At 42.6% G+C, this 17,674-nt stretch overlaps 1 protein-coding gene across 2 annotated transcripts; it reads left to right on the top strand.

Moving 5' to 3' along the window:
* The first annotated feature begins 4,623 nt into the window (after positions 1-4,623).
* pedf (Pigment epithelium-derived factor) lies at positions 4,624-9,727 on the top strand. Of its 2 annotated transcripts, XM_014137434.2 has the most exons (9): positions 4,624-4,719; positions 4,822-4,879; positions 7,029-7,092; positions 7,425-7,614; positions 7,768-7,926; positions 8,038-8,241; positions 8,343-8,482; positions 8,619-8,829; positions 8,940-9,727. In XM_014137434.2, exons 3-9 carry the CDS (start codon positions 7,030-7,032, stop codon positions 9,188-9,190), a joined length of 1,218 nt encoding a protein of 405 aa, XP_013992909.1. In that variant the 5' UTR covers positions 4,624-4,719; positions 4,822-4,879; position 7,029; the 3' UTR covers positions 9,191-9,727. The 2 variants fall into 2 exon arrangements, with proteins under 2 accessions (XP_013992909.1, NP_001133806.1); NM_001140334.1 differs by lacking the exon at positions 4,822-4,879 and having other exon boundaries at positions 4,683-4,719; positions 8,940-9,723.
* The last annotated feature ends 7,947 nt before the right edge of the window (positions 9,728-17,674 follow it).

The following is a 17,674-nucleotide window of genomic DNA, read 5'->3' as shown; positions in this document are numbered from 1 at the left end:
TCAAAACCCCAAATATGTTGTAATGAACAGGGTTGAACCAAACTTTCTGAATCATTACTTCCTACTATTTTTCCCATGTGGCAGTCAAACACCCAAGCTAACGTTTAACTGTGCTGCTTGCAATAATTCTAATTATGTTTCTTCCCTGACGTTTACTGACACCGGCAATATTCAATCAGGCTTCAAGCATTTGTAAACTAATCCGTTATTCTGCACTCTGGTATATCCATACTAGTGCTTTTGACATCCCACCAAAATAGCCTAATCCAGATACTTTTACTCTTAAAACAGCCGACTATCACTAACTGCTTTCCCCAGTATCGCAGTCTCCAAGGACATTTCCGACAAGAGAAAATGAAAACCCCTTCTGGAAAAGAAAGTGTACATTTCGTTAGTATTCACAATGTTACCTTTTAATCAGCAAGCCAATAGTATTACTTATATACTGAACATCACAATTATAATTCCACTATCCTTACTCCAATCATTAAATGTTTGTTTCAATCCATCACTATGTTCATAAACTAACTAAAATATTTTAAAGGTTAATTTTAAATTTGGCAATCCCAATGCTGGCGCTTAACCCAATTACTTATTTAACTCGACAAACATTTCCTCACACTCTTGATTCCATTCTACAAGTGTTTTAGCAGTTTCAGAGAATGCCGGTATAAAATGTCTAACTAAATTGAAAACCCCTTACGTTTTCCTGAGCATGCGCGGAGTGTTTGGCCATGCCACAGAACACATAGTTTATCTTGCCCTCAGAAATTGAAAAACTCAAACATGTTACAATTTGCTTTGCCTGTTCCTCCAATTCATTTACTAAGGTGGTGATCTCTCATATAAGTTTATTTTCCGTCTTTCGACGCCAATAACAAATCATCCTCGTATTTTATCACCACAGAAACGATTGTTTCAATGCAAAATGATACCAAGTGGGACTATTTGTAAATCCCATCGGTGCTCTAATAACAGTTAGGTAGAACGTGATCTAATACGTCTTCCATCACATAGAAACTGTAATCTCTATTAATCACTCATTAATCGAACAGAGACCATACACCGCTTTGTGAAAGTTCCATTCTTACTAAGCTCAAAACGATTAGTTGTTGCTCTATTGAAAAAGATGCAAACTCTTGTATAGCAGCATTTCCTGCTACTGCACTAGGTTCCAGTGTCTCCCTATACACATTCTTCCCACAGTCCCATATCTAAAACAGAGAGCTATCTTCTTACGTTTTGATATTTTATGGCTCTACTCTCCTCTCGCACGTCTGCGAGGCGAGCAGAGTCATATCTGGCCCCCATCGTAATGTATTTTCTGATGATAGAATGCTGATTTCAAAACACTGGCAAGTTGAGCTTCTTATTCTGGTTTTATGTGATTCTTTCAATCCATACCTGCCTCCCTGACTTTTTTATTTGATTTTATTTATCCTGTTTACCGGGTAATGTTGTCCTACATTATCCAGTTTACTCTTTCATAGTCAAACCAAATTGGTAGAATTAACGTGCGCTTCTTTCAGCGACTCCATGGCTTTATTAAATTCCACTATCTCTATTTTCCAGGGAGAAAACAGTCTGTTTGTCATCATGTCACTATTTATTATTCCCTAAACACTCCCGTCTATAATACACACCTTTTATTAACTATTCTCCAAGGTAGGGCTACTCATTCTCTCAGATAATAATTCATTAGTCACAGCACTTAATACATCCTATTAAAGACCACTCTATAATGTCTGCAACTGTATTACTGAACACTACAGATGACTTAATTTCTTATTCTAGTACAGCACCTCAAATATCACTGTGCGTTTTTCCCATTCACAGATATCATTATTATAGTAGAGATCGCCCCTACGATCTCTACTGGTGTCTTATTTATTTGATCAGTTTACATTACTTTAACTTTATTAATCCTATTTAACACATTTTTCTGTCTAAATCAGCTGTTTATAATATCTACACTTTCTTATCTCTTTATATTTATTCACTTATGATATTCTATCCTATTTAATGTCTTATTGTTTATATTCCTAATTTATCCTATCTATTCTCTACACTCCAGACCCACTCTCTCTCTCTCCTAGATGGTGTAACTTCCTAAGGGTCCTGCAGCTACAGTGTTACCTACTGTTTTCCTCCTACCGTCCTTCACGGTGCTGTAATATCTCTAGTATATACTACAGACTATACCATGGTATTGTTCTTTATGTATTTGTTGTTGTTCTAAATAGCCTGAGTTTATTTTAACCATATAGTATAGCTTGTGTTTTATCCGTATGTTTTATCTTCTCACTTCACACACCGTATATATTATGTGTCTTGTTTAATACTTTTTACCACAAGTTCTATGCACTCCAGAATAGTTATTTAACACATTTATTATGTAAATGTTCTACCTTTTCATAGTTCCTTTTAATCAATACCCTTTGATTTACTTTTCTTCCCAGTATGCTCTATACGCATCCTTTTCCTATTACACTCGATCTATTGTCACAGAAAGGCTTGCGCATTCCTCCTCCGGACCAACCGACACACACACAATATTTCTCTTTATTTCTCCCTGCCCTGTTTCACTCCCTTGACACAGAGAAACTTTCACTCACTCAGGCCTTAATTTTCACTCATTCAGATTTCTTTTCCACATTCGTTCATACACACTTTGTTTCCCCTCCAACGATCTATAGTTTATTAGCCTTCCTGATTCACTTCCTCAACACAAGGGACAATATTCTACAGGATTTTACGATATGACGGAAATTCTGCCTAAACGGGTCAGTCTTTCTTCACATCCTATTCACGTTTATACATACTAAGTTTTACCTAAAACGACCCATAATTTTTAGCCTGATCTGATTCGCTTCCGCAACACAGAAGACATTATTCTACAGGATTTTACGATATGACGGAAGTCCTGCCTAATCGGGTCAGTTTCCCTTCCTATCCTTATTCACGTTCATACACAATATGACGGAAATTCTGCCTAAACGGGTCAGTCTTCCTTCATATCTCACTCACCCCCTCCCTGCTATACTCTGTTCCTCAGAGCAGCAACGAGGTGTGGCCTACTGATTTACTGACCCCGTTAGCTAGACGGAGCGTTTAATCTGAAGGATCTGTTTTGCAGTTGAACCTCGCCTAATCGGGTCAACATTTTCCTGCTCCCTAACTATTCACCCAGGCCGACCCCCATCCCGGGGTGGTCTCGTGAATATGCCACCCAAGCAGGCCTTTTTCTCATTTTAAAAGTGGTATCGTGGACTTTCTACCTACTTATTTATTTGTTTTGACCATATGGGCAGGCAGCAGCAGCCCCATACCAGGCCAGGCCTACCGCTCACCACACATTTAGTCCCCATAAATTCATACATATAATTACATTTAACAACCCCCAAAATTCATGCATGCATGCAGTTTCTATTGAATTCAAAAGCTCTTAGCATTACTAGGTTTTTTAGGAATGTAAGGAGAGACCTACGTGACGTCTTTTTCCGCTGAGACAGAATCCCTGAAGCAATCTACACAAACATTTCAACTACGTAAGAACAATCCTACCTGTATATAGTTGGGCGGCCACCCGTTTGTGAGATTGTCCAGAGAAACTGTCACCAGCCAAGAACGACACTGTCCGAGGTCCCTTCGATCTCCTGGCTAGCTCGCCATGTATGTCGTGGAAAATTGTCTTAAGAATATAATACTCATACTAGAACTTATGAATTCAATATAGGCTTTAATACAAAGTAGCAAAAGCTGAGGTGGTCAGCGGAACATCTAACTTCCCTGAGCATTGGCTCTGCTTTTATCCACATACAGCATATGGGTACATCCCCTTAGTTAATGCAATTACTCCTCTTAGCCTTTCAGCCACCATTATCTTCCAACTCGAGTTTCTTGCTTGCCTACGCCTGATAACGCACACATCTGTTCCGGTTTTGGATCAAAATGGTTGCAGAACCCCCTAGCCTATACAACAAATAATACATTTATTGCATAATTATGTTTCACATGGCCTTCAATTTGCTACCATCCTTCTCCTGCTTTCTCCTGACATTAGTATGTTAGAAGACGGAAATGTAATTATGTTCTCAGCTAATGCAATCTTTAGCATGACATCCTACGTAGAGATGGTAATTGTATTACATGCCCCCACCTCTCTACATTTGCAATGTACTTATTGTCTACATTAGTGGCTCAGCATATCCGCTACCCCTAGTTACATTACATTAACTCCCACATGGTGTACAAAGGTAAAAGACACAAGAACTAGAAGCATAGAAATAAAACACATCTACCGCTTCTTAGATTTGCTTTCAATGAGTGACAGATCTATAACTAGTTTCTGTGATTTTGGTTGGGTAGCCCAAAAAGTTACGTATTGCAGCATTAACTCTCTCCAGCACATTCTTGCAATTAAAAAAATAATTAACATTTTAGGTCAATTGATTGCCCGTCAAATTTGACATACCATTATGTTAGGGCGGTGAAGGAGAGAAGGGACCATGAATTTGCCTTGCGCTCAAAACAGACATCCCGCTTCTTGACAAACCCAACCGGCTATATCCTCTGCTACGTCAGAGCAGGGCGGGGGAAAGTTGGCTCCCTGTCTTCTATACACGGCTGTGTGCATCGCCCCGCTATATTCAGCACTCCACCGGAGACAGCTGCTGGAGACTCACGGGCGGGCGACGTGGCCCATAATCGTGCTAAAAGGTTAGTCACTTTTAGGCATCATATGGGATGTTTTATCAAGGTCGATTGCACGGTATGAAAGACTCGGGCACTAAACCTTAACGGTATTTTTCTTTTCTCCAGTCAGAACCTCCTGTGCAACATCCTTTACAGAACGGAGTAGACCTAATAACACCTCTTAGTAAGCAGGATTTTTTTGTAAAGCTTTTTAATCAGGCTTTGTAGTGTTGTGGTGTTTTGAAACCATTTTATGGGATAACTTAATCTCCATAACAGGAGTGAATAATCCATGCTTTTGACTTAAACAAGTGCACAATCTTATGGTGAATTTGCTCCACTGGTCCCTTTTCTTTTCCAGTAGGCTACTTTTCACTGGTTCAGAATTTCCATTTGGATCAACTGCAAACCTGTCTAATAGAGAAAAGACAAAAGACACATGTCTAGACTCCATATGCAAGGTGATGTGTATAGAGCAAGTGAAGAATGCTGTGTCCATAGTGGTCCCTACCTGCAGGATATAGACATTCTCATGGCAGGAGATTCAGTGTTAATGGCCTGAAAGTATGGGAGTCAATAGATGTGTGGGCTTGTAGGAGAGCAGTGGTTTGGTGCCCAAACAAAACTTTTTTGTGCACTGCCCCCCCCCCCCAAGATGACCTATAGTACCATTAGCCAAACAATAAGACCTACAGTACCATTTGCAAAACATTGTGGTAAGTTATCTTGAATTTACCATGCTTGTGATTGTGTATGGTTGTGTGGCAGAGGGCAGCCTCGGTACAGGTCTCTCTGTGGGTTTGGCTGGCATCTTTGGGTTGGAAAGAGATTAAGTGCCTGGGTTAACCATCAGGCCTGCAGAGAGGGGGCGGAGAAGAAGAAAGAAATTGAGAGAAGTGTGCATGGTCTGAGGTTCAGCGATGGATGTTTTTTTTCATCAGGGAAACCAGGAGAAGCTCAATGACAACCAGATGTGCTGAGGAAACAAGAGAGTATGTGTGTGTGGGTAAAAGAGAACGTGAGAGGGAGAAGGAAAGAATGAGAGGGGGTGTTGGGAATGAGAACTGGCAGAGTTATACTATTATGTGTTTGTGTGTGGTCTGAAAAAGCATCCTCCTCAAGCTCTCCATAATCTCTGATCTCCACCTTCTGTGACCTTTCACTTTGTCACTTCTCTGTCTGTGTCAATGAGTCTGCTCACCTCTCTGGACTCTGTATGACCCTATTCACTCTACAAAGCTCATTAACATTACTGTGTTAGTGTGACTAGCTAGTAAACAGGTGTTAACAGTCTGCCTCTGCTTGTGTTGTGTGTTAGTTACACTGTGTGTGTGGAGAGCCAGAAGTTTGGGATATATTACAAGGCTTACACGCTACCCAAACCGGAACCGTCGTGTGCGCGAGCGTTGCAAAATAAATGTACACATGTTATTCAATCATTGCACCCACAATGCTCGCACGCACCAACGAGCGTCTGCGTTGGCAAGCGCTAAACTAGAAGTTGCTTCTATTTGTGACGCCGAACGCGATGCAAGTCCTGCCTCTCCCATTTCCTCATTGTCTTTCAGAAGCATATACCCACATGCCATCTCCTCATTGGGGTGATTTAAAGATGAACTGAGGTCAGAGGGTCAGTTGTGGTAATACACCTTATTATGAAAGTTAGACGCCATATAAAGTCCAAAGAAGAAAAAGCCTGGAAGGAGGAGAGTTGACTAGAAACAATTTGGTTGACCGTTTTATGTGTGGATTAATTGTCGGAGTAGAAGACCTTGTGCATTTCAGGTGAAATAATAACCCGGGACAAATTAGCTAGCAACAGCAAGCTAGCTAAATAGGACAAATTAGCTAGCAACTGCAAGCTAGCTAGCTAAATTGCCATAAATGTTATGTTTAATGCTTTTCGACCTGTCCCCAAATTAATATAATTGGTTCAGAGTTTGTTTTGATATTTCAACCTGCGTGTCATGATCACGTTTGTTGTAGGGGGACAAAATCAATTTGCGCACGATGTCACGCACGGACGGTTTGGGCATGGTTTTAGTCTCTGCTCAGTAAGAGGAAGAAATGGAGCTCAGTTTGAACACACAAACATCTAAACATCACTGCCTAGTGAAAGAGGGAAAAGAAGAGATGCTGACAGGGTTTATCATAAGTTAACACTACGTTCTCCCACAGGAGCCCTGCAGCCAATCACACTCAGTCAAAAAATCTGACTCACACTCTAGTTTCCCTGACACAGATTAAGCCTAGGCCCTGGACTAAAAAGCATTCTCAATGGAGAGAGTGTATGTTTTAATAATAATGTGTGTGTAATTGAATTTGTGTTGCAGGATGCTGCGGACGACCCTGTTGCTGTGTCTGGGGGCCCTCCTCTCGCTCTCTTATGCTCAGTTGGTGAGGCCACTCCACATCTCCGTTTTCACTCAATTCTTTCTTATGCTCTCATGTCTTTTATTCACTCCGTACCTTTGGCTTTCCTATTCTACACCTTATCTCTCTCCTCTTCCTCTAGTAGATTCTCCAGTCTCTCCATCGCTACGTCCCTCCATTTTCATTCTGGCTTGCCAATTCCGAACAGCATCACTCTTTGTCACATCACTTCTCTATCTCCTTATTTTTCTCATTCTGCATGAACAAGCCATGTCAATAACCCTCCTCTCTCTCTCTCTCTCTCTCTCTCTCTCTCTCTCTCTTCCTGTGTCTTTCGATTGACAAATCCCATGCAGTTGGAGACAGAGGCGGCGGGAGGGGAAGAGGAAGCTGTGGAGCTCTTTACCACGCCCAGAGCAAAGATGGCCGCTGCCACCTCTGACTTCGGCTACAACCTGTTCCGGGCCTTGGCGGGTCGCAACCCCAATACTAACGTGTTCCTGGCCCCCATCAGCATCTCTGCGGTGCTCACTCAGCTATCCATGGGTTAGTAAGCCTCAGCACTGTTATACTTTATATCACTGTCTGCTATTTATCTGGTGTTTAATTGGCAAATTTGTAATTACATATTGATCTCTCTCTCTCTCTCTCTCTCTCTCTCTCTCTCTCTCTCTCTCTCTCTCTCTCTCTCTCTCTCAGGAGCGTCTCCGGATCGTTCAGAGAGGTGGTTATACAGAGCTCTGAGGTATCACACCCTGCAGGACCCTCAGCTCCACGACACACTCAGAGACCTACTTGCCTCACTCAGAGCACCTGGAAAAGGCCTCAGCATCGCTGCACGTGTCTACCTGGCCCGCAGTGAGTGAGAGTGTGTGTGTAAGCATGCATGTGTCTCAGATAATTTTGATCAGTCTGTGTGTATTTTGATTGTGTGTATGTTTGTTGACCTGTGTGTGTGTATCTCTCTAGGGCTGCGTCTGAAGCAGGAATACTTTGGCGTGGTGGAGAAGCAGTATGGGGTGCGGCCCAAGGCTCTGATGGGCGGGGCTAAAGATGTGAATGAGATCAATGATTGGGTCAAACAGCAGACGGGCGGCAAGGTCGACCGCTTCATGTCCAAGCCCCTGGGACGGAACTCTGGTGTGGTTCCTCTGGGCGCGGCCTACTTCAAAGGTAAGGACAGTCTGTCTGCAGTCCAATTCTCTGCCCTTCTCCCCAAAGTGTGCAGTCGTTTATGGGGTGCTGTTTGTAACATGCTGTTTGTGTGTGTGTAGTGAAGTGGATGACTCGGTTCAGTCAGAGTGGAGTGATGGAGGACTTCCAGCTTGTTGGAGAGGCTCCCGCCCGCATTTCCATGATGCAGCAGGACAATTACCCGGTGAAGATGGGTGTAGACCCAGACCTGGGCTGTACAGTGAGTACAGATGCAGTATATTCAGCAGATATGCTTTTTCCATTGGTCATTACTTTCTTAACTAGCCAGTTATCAAGTTTACCTCAGGGAAAACATTTATTGATGACCCCCCCACTCCCTCTCCCTTTCTCTCCAGATTGCTCAGATCCAGATGCAGGATGACGTCAGCATGTTTGTGTTCCTTCCTGATGATGTCACTCAGAACATGACCTTGGTGGAGGAGAGCCTGACAGCTGAGTTTGTTCAGGACCTCTCCATGACCCTTCACCCCGTGCAGACGGCCCTCACACTGCCTGTCCTAAAATTCAGCTACTCCACTGACCTGCTGCCACTGCTCACTGACCTGGGTGAGTTTCTTCACCTCCCTCCTTCTCTCTTCCTCTCACTCCCTCTCGGTCTTCATTTTGCTCTTCTTCTGCCTTCACATCTCTCATATCCTCTTTCTCCATCTCTCCAGGTCTCGACGAATTTCTGGCAGACACGGACCTGACCAAGATCACGTCTCAGGCGGCGAAGCTCGGCAGCCTCAATCATAAGGTTGTCATGGAGATGGCCCCAGAGGGCACCCAGTATGCCAGCTCCCTCCCCGCCTCCACACCCCTTTCGTACTGCGTGGACCATCCCTTCCTGTTCCTGGTGAGGGATGAGGCCTCGGGAGCACTGCTCTTTATTGGCAAGGTGGTCAACCCACGCAATCTGAGGATATAAACACAGACACACACTGCCTTCTAAGCAGGTCCTAGGAGGGGATCAGCCATCGTTAAGCTTAAGCTTCTGTGTGTCATAAATGCACAATATGAGAGGGTGGATAAGCAGCTAGATTTACCCATTGATCATATAATACAGTTTCTTAATCATGTATGGAAACCATGCATAACATTCAGACTAAAAGTTCAGACCAAAAGTCTGAACACTCACAACTGATAGTCTCAAGTTGTTTTCAGGGAAAATAATTTGTGATTGAAAAGTACAGCTCTCATAATTTTTAAATAGAGGCACATTCTTTAACCCCAAAAATACTCATCATAATATTGTCAATTGCGATGCAAGAAATAAACATTGAAGTTAAGTCTTTCTGTTTGTCTGTCTGACTCCATAGATGGAATTGTATAACTTTATCCAGTTGACATACAATAGCTGCTTCCAGTAAAGGGTTGGGTTATTTTGGAAAGAAATTGGACTCTTGGATGCTCTTTCCTTAGCTATTGTGCTGTTAAACAAAATTAAAGGACTAACACAAACATATGTGGCCGACCGCCTTGATTCAGTCTTATGTAGCAAAATTTGAAATGGTGTTTTTTACATTGGATTAAAGCAGAGACACAGAGCGACAAAATTGTATATCATGCATTGCATTTGAGGAACAATGGGAAAGTAATTCTGCTTTGAAAGTTGGTTAACTTAACCTCACTTTTGAGAAAATGGCCTTTGAATGTTTTGGTATCTACTGGAGAGCTGCTCATTGTCTACACCCATTCAGCATCGTTCACACACTCTTAAGCTTTAGCCGAGCGTTCTGTCCTAACAACAACAGTCAAGCACCCAAGCTAACATTGGCTAGCTACTTCCAGACACAAATGAGAGAACAGCTCACTGACCATTTTCTGCCCTTGCAGAGCTGGTTAGGCAGTTTTTATGTTATCCAGAGCGTTGGTGACTGCAACTGTGCTGCTGGCAACAATTTACACTTTTTTTGTCAACGTTTACTGACACCGGCTATATTCAACGGGTTTTGAGCATTTGTAAATTTGTCAGTTATTCTGCGCTCTGGCACACTCGGAGTAGATAGCTAGAGCGAATTTACCAGCTACGTCTATCAACGGTTGTCGCAGTGAATTTCTATTGAAATGGATACTTGCATAGTGGAGTCTTTTGTTAAGATGTGTAGCTAGTTAGCTAGCTAAACAATGAACCATAATCTCAACTCATGGTGTTACTACCCAGCATTAATCTGCAGGTAGCTAACCAACCAGGTTCAATGTTAGCTAGCTAACATTATGCTATAGCTAGCAAAGCAAATGGCTCTGAGATACGAATAATAAGATCATACACATAACGTTAGCGAGTGAGCCAGCCAGCTAACTTTAGCTAGTTAGCTAACAGTACACTTTAACTTGAGACTTTGTCAAAATTAGATACGTGTAATATCTGAAAATGTAGCTAGCTAGACTATCTTACCCGTATATATCATGGATGGACGCCTCTCCATATCATGGATGCCATGGTTGCCCTTCTACTACGCCAGTGGTTCCCAAACTTTTTATAGTCCCGTACCTCTTCAAACATTCAACCTCCAGCTGCGTACCTCCTCTAGCACCAGGGTCAGCGAACTCTCAAATGTTTTTTTGCCATCATTGTAAGCCTGCGACAAACAAACACACACACACACACACACACACACACACACACACACACACACACACACACACACACACACACACACACACACACACACACACACACACACACACACTATACGATACATTTATTAAACATGAGTGTGAGTTTTTGTCACAACCCGGCTCGTGGGCCATGACAAAGAGCTCTTATAAGACCAGGGCACTAATAATAATCAATATTTCTGCTCTTTATTTAACCATATTACTTGTTATTTGTTCATCGAAAATTGTGAATAACTCACCACAGGTTAATGAGAAGTGTGTGCTTGAAAGGATGCACATAACTCTGCAATGTTGGGTTGTATTGGAGAGCGTCTCAGTCTAAAATAATTTTCCACACACAGTCTGTGCCTGTATTTAGTTTTCATGCTAGTGAGGCCCGAGAATCCACACTCACATACAGTACCGTTCAAAAGTTTAGGGTCACTTAGAAATGTCCTTGTTTTTGAAAGAAAAGAAAAACAATTGTCCATTAAAATAACATTAAATTGATCAGAAACACAGTGTAGACATTGTTAATGTTGTAAATGACTATTGTAGCTGGAAACGGCAGATTTATTAAGGAATATCTACATAGGCGTACATAGGCCCATTATCAGCAACCATCACTCCTGTGTTCCAATGGCACGTTGTGTTAGCTAATCCAAGTTTATCATTTTAAAAGGCTAATTGATCATTAGCAAACCATTTTGCGATGATGTTAGCACAGCTGAAAATTGTTGTGCTCATTAAAGAAGCAATAAAACTGGCCTTCTTTAGACTTGAGTATCTGGAGCGTTAGCATTTGTGTGTTCGATTACAGGCTCAAAATGGCCAGAAACAAAGACCTTTCTTCTGCAACTCATCAGTCTATTCTTGTTCTGAGAAATGAAGGCTATTCCATGTGAGAAATTGCCAAGAAACGGAAGATCTCGTACAATGCGGTGTACTACTCCCTTCACAGAACAGCGCAAACGGTCTTTAACCAGAATAGAAAGAGGAGTGGGAGGCCCCGGTGCACAAGAGGACTGAGCAAGAGGACAAGTACATTAGTGTCTAGTTTGAGAAACAGATGCCTCACAAGTCCTCAACTGGCAGCTTCATTAAATAGTCCCACAAAACACTCCGGGATGCTGGCCTTCTAGGCAGAGTTGCAAAGAAAAAGACATATCTCAGACTGGACAATAAAAATAAAAGATTATGATGAGCAAAAGAACACTGGACAGAGGAAGATTTGAAAAAAGTGGACAGACGAATCTAAGTTTGAGGTTTTCAGATCACAAAGAAGAACATTCGTGAGACGCAGAAAAATTTAAAGCTGCTGGAGGAGTGCTTGACTCCATCTGTCATGCATGGTGGAGTTAATGTGTTGGTCTGGGGATGCTTTGGTGGTGGTAAAGTGGGAGATTTGTACAAGGTAAAAGGGATCTTGAAGAAGGAAGGCGGTCACTGTATTTTGCAACGCCATGCCATACCCTGTGGACGGAGCTTAATTGGAGCCAATTTCTTCCTACAACAGGACAATGACCCGAAGCACAGCTCCAAAATATGTAAGAACTATTTAGGGAAGAAGCAGTCAGCTGGTATTCTGTCTATAATGGAGTGGCCAGCACAGTCACCGGATCTCAACCCTATTGAGCTGTTGTGGGAGCAGCTTGACCATATGGTACGTAAGAAGAGCCCATCAAGCCAATCCAACATGTGGGAGGTGCTTCAGGAAGCATGGGGTGAAATCTCTTCAGATTACATCAACAAATTGACAACTAGAATGCCAAAGGTCTGCAAGGCTGTAATTGCTGCAAATGGATGATTCTTTGACGAAAGTAAAGTTTGAAGGACACAAATATTATTTCAATTAAAAATCATTATTTATAACCTTGTCAACATCTTGACTATATTTCCTATTCATTTTGCAACTCATTTCATGTATGTTTTCATGGAAAACAAGGACATTTCTAAGTGACCATAAACTTTTGAACGGTAGTATAGGTACGTGGTTGCAAAGGGCATCAGTGTCTTAACAGCGCGATTTGCCAAGGCAGGATACTCTGAGCGCAGCCCAATCCAGAAATCTGGCAGTGGCTTCTGATTAAGTTCAACTTTCACAGAACCGCCTGTTGCAATTTCGATGAGGCTCTCTTGTTCAGATATCGGTAAGTGGACTGGAGGCAGGGCATGAAAGGGATAATGAATCCAGTTGTTTGTGTCATCCGTTTCGGGAAAGTAGTTGCATAATTGCGCAACTCACTCAGGTGCTTCGCTATATCACATTTGACATTGTCCGTAAGCTTGAGTTCTTTTGCACACAAATCATACAATGATGGAAAGACCTGTGTGTTGTCCTTGTTAATGCAGACAGAGAAGAGCTCCAACTTTTTAATCATAGCCTCAATATAGTTGTGGAGAGTCCCTGTAATCCTAGATTCAGATCATTCAGGCAAGAAAAAACAACTGTCAGGCATTCCCTTGGCAGCAAAAGCCTCTCGGTGGATACTGCAGTTTACCCACGTGGCGTTGGGAGCAACTGCTTGCACGCGCGATACCACTCCACTATGTCTCCCTGTCATGGCTTTTGCACCATCAGTACAGATACCAACAATGGAAGCAGCTACGTTTGGCTACATATGGACCGTTAGTGGAATTCCCGCGATAGAGTAACAGTTAATGTGATTGGATGTTAATTATTTCACTAGGCTACCTGAATTTGACATTGTGTTATTTCGCTGAACACCTAGATGGCTTAATTTTATTTTTGGCAGTGAAACGAGGCAACTTAGGCATGGAAAAAAAAATCGCCCAATTGTATAGCCCCGTTTGACAATATAAATGTACTGTTTGAAAATGTGAAGAGAATTTTAATTTTTTTACATTTAAAAGAAATGTGAATCACATTTTTATTTGGCATACACCTGACGGCATTGTGCGTACCCCAGTTTGGGAATACCTGTACTATGTGATACATTAAAAAAAGCCACGTTAGACAGGATTACCTACACATACTGACCAGCTCAAATAGACAGAAGCGAGCTGTATGGCAAACCAATCTGAACGCCTCTCTCGGCATGTCCAGCCCACTCATTATCTCAGCCAATCATGGATAGCGGGAGGTTGCTGTCTTTTTCTGTGGCTAAACCAACTAGGCTCGTAATTTAACAATTGTATTCATATTTACAGATGGCATACAAGTCTGTTATTAAGGCACATGGAAGTTCACATGTTCCAGAAGGCATTTCTCCCAAAAATCGCATTTTGATAAAAGGAAATGTACGTTCAAATGCCTCTCCTGTGAAGTAGTGATGTGGAACATACGCCTAGCTTCCTGGAACGGGTCACATATACTCTTCTCATTCTTTTCTGTACGTCAGAGTATCTTTCAAATTAAACATAGATGAAGAGTATGTGTAGTGTGTGTGTGGTGTGTTTGCATGAAGTCATGTTTCTTGTACGAGCTGATTCGAAATACATTTTCCATGTTTGGGAAGAGATTCCTGTGGCCACGGTAACCCTTCCCAGAACAAACACAACCAAAGCCATGCCTGGAAGACATCAGTCGCTGATTAGAGGGGAACAATTAAAAAATGCAGTGGAACTGTCTTCGAGATCCAGAGTTGAGTTTGAAGGCGTGAATCATGACTCACTCTCTCTCTCCATGCCATCCCTCTCAGGCCCCCCATTGTGGCCACGTGAGGGAGCACTTTATCAGGGACAGCACTGAGGAGGCACTGAGGAGGCAGAGAGAGGACAGGAGGAGAAAACATGCAGAGTCAAGTTGAGACTATTGAGATTGAGACATTCATTTACCAAGAGGAGAGCTGAGGTCATGTAGCACACTTCAATGTGTTTTTCCACATGAAATGCCATGTTTGGCATTCTGCTGCATTGTGAAGATATGGAGGTCAGCAGTTGGTCAGTGTGATTTCTGATTGGTGACAACCTTATTTTATATTGAATGTCACTATGCACTTTAGTTCATATTAATTCACATCCCTGTCAGTGAACAAGGTTAACCTTTGGCTTTAAACCATTCAGCATTTCACAACTTCATGTTTTCATAGCACTATGGGTCAGATTTTCTGTAAGAGGAAGTCGCACACGCACGCACACACAGACAGAGGAAGCAGGGTGCAGACATGGGATGCAGTTTCACAATGGAATAAAATAAGGGGAGATGTGGCTGAGGTAAAGATTAGTCTGTGTACATAGACTAAAGAGGAGAATTCTGACAAATTATTCGAAGACAGTTGACAGATGCGCTCGCCAGCACACCTCCGTGACTAGCTGACTGGTAAGCCGTCATTGTAAATAAGAATTTGTTCTTAACTGACTTGCCTAGTCACTCACTCACTCACTCACTCACTCACTCACTCACTCACTCACTCACTCACTCACTCACTCACTCACTCACTCACTCACTCACTCACTCACTCACTCACTCACTCACTCACTCACTCACTCACTCACTCACTCACTCACTCACTCACTCACTCACTCACTCACTCACACTCCCCTATACCCCAACATAGAGTTCTGGAAGCAGCAGTGTTAGAGCCAGCCAGCAGACACACTCACAATTCAAGAATGATGTGTCTCTCTGGAATGACAACAGGAATTGAACCTCTTTGCCTTTTGACTCTGCGGGACATGGCAGAACTCCCAGATGTTAACTCTGATATTCTGAGATTCAGGTGCATTCAGATATATCAATGTCAGGGAGGTCTTGGCAGGTCCACACACACAATTGTTCATGCACCAGCTTGTGTCACCCCATACCTGTTTATGACAGTAAGTCAGCAAGACACTGTTGCTCTATGAACTAAAAACATGCCATCTCCTGGCATGACTCCTTGACACAACCTTTTCTGCAGTGAAAGGATGAGGACTGAACATGTCTGCTGATAGAGTTTATTAACCTTGTGTATCATCACTCAGGATGGCAGTTATAAATGCTTGGCTCAGGTTTCACAACATCCCCACCCCATCTCCACCTCCCTCCTCTCGCTCCCCTTGGAGAGCAATGCCCTCTTCCATGTCACATGGGTTCACATTAGTTCATTACATGCATGATTTCTTCCCTGTTTGGAAAGGGCCTTTGAACACACAATGCTTGCCTACCATAACTCATTACATGACAAGAGCAATGGAGAAACAGATGCCTTGTGTGGAATTGTCCATCAAATAAAAATTCCACTTTATATAATGTACGTGAAAATATTTACATTTTCTTCTTCACAGGATAAGATTATAAGCATGATAAAGTGGGGGAAAATAGTATTTGATCCCCTGCTGATTTTGTACGTTTGCCCACTGACAAAGAAAGGATCAGTCTATAATTTTAATGGTAGGTTTATTTGAACAGTGAGAGACAGAATAACAACAAAAATATCCAGAAAAACGCATGTCAGAAATTGTATAAATTGATTTGCATTTTAAATTGGGAAATGAGTATTTGACCCCCTCTCAATCAGAAAAATGTCTGGCTCCCAGGTGTCTTTTATACAGGTAACAAGCTGAGATTAGGAGCACACTCTTAAAGGGAGTGCTCCTAACCGCAGCTTGTTACCTGTAAAAAAGACACCTGTAAACAGAAGCAATCAATCAATCAGATTCCAAACTCTCCACCATGGCCAAGACCAAAGAGCTCTCCAAGGATGTCAGGGACAAGATTGTAGACCTACACAAGGCTGGAATGGGCTACAAGACCATCGCCAAGCAGCTTGGTGAGAAGGTGACAACATTTGGTGCGATTATTCGCAACTGGAAGAAACACAAAATAACTGTCAATATCCCTCGGCCTGGGGCTCCATGCAAGATCTCACCTCGTGGAGTTGCAATGATCATGAGAACGGTGAGGAATCAGCACAGAACTACCCGGGAGGATCTTGTCAATGATCTCAAGGCAGCTGGGACCATAGTCACCAAGAAAACAATTGGTAACACACTACGCCGTGAAGGACTGAAATCCTGCAGCACCCGCAAGGTCCCCCTGCTCAAGAATACATATACATGCCCGTCTGAAGTTTGCAAATGAACATCTGAATGACTCAGAGGACAACTGGTGAAAGTGTTGTGGTCAGATGAGACCATAATGGAGCTCTTTGGCATCAACTCAACTCGCTGTGTTTGGAGGATGAGGAATGCTGCCTATGACCCCAAGAACACCATCTCCACTGTCAAACATGGAGGTGGAAACATTATGCTTTGGGGGTGTTTTTCTGCTAAGGGGACAGGACAACTTCACCGCATCAAAGGGACGATGGACGGGGCCATGTACCGTCAAATCTTGGGTGAGAACCTCCTTCCCTCAGCCAGGGCATTGAAAATGGGTCGTGGATGGGTATTCCAGCATGACAATGACCCAAAACACACGGCCAAGGCAACAAAGGAGTGGCTCAAGAAGAAGCACATTAAGGTCCTGGAGTGGCCTAGCCAGTCTCCAGACCTTAATCCCATAGAAAATCTGTGGATGGAGCTGAAGGTTCGAGTTGCCAAACGTCAGCCTCGAAACCTTAATGACTTGGAGAAGATCTGCAAAGAGGAGTGGGACAAAATCCCTCCTGAGATGTGTGCAAACCTGGTGGCCAACTACAAGAAACGTCCGACCTCTGTGATTGCCAACAAAGGTTTTGCCACCAAGTACTAACTCATGTTTTGCAGAGGGGTCAAATACTAATTTCCCTCATTAAAATGCAAATCATTTTATAACATTTTTGACATGCGTTTTTCTGGATTTTTTTGTTGTTATTCTGTCTCTCACTGTTCAGATAAACCTACTATGAAAATTATAGACTGATCATTTCTTTGTAAGTGGGCAAAC

This window comes from Salmo salar, chromosome ssa13 (assembly GCF_905237065.1).
Source record: "Salmo salar chromosome ssa13, Ssal_v3.1, whole genome shotgun sequence".
Lineage (NCBI taxonomy): Eukaryota > Metazoa > Chordata > Actinopteri > Salmoniformes > Salmonidae > Salmo > Salmo salar.
The sequence above is the reverse complement of the archived record's forward strand: the minus strand, read 5'-3'. Positions and strand labels throughout refer to the sequence as shown.

Bases quoted from the DNA above. Each gene is read 5' to 3' on its own strand.
- pedf (XM_014137434.2), top strand. From the start codon at position 7,030: ATGCTGCGGACGACCCTGTTGCTGTGTCTGGGGGCCCTCCTCTCGCTC. The intron at 7,093-7,424 runs GTGAGGCCACTC...AATCCCATGCAG, and splicing joins CGCTCTCTTATGCTCAGTTG to TTGGAGACAGAGGCGGCGGG. The intron at 7,615-7,767 runs GTTAGTAAGCCT...TCTCTCTCTCAG, and splicing joins GCTCACTCAGCTATCCATGG to GAGCGTCTCCGGATCGTTCA.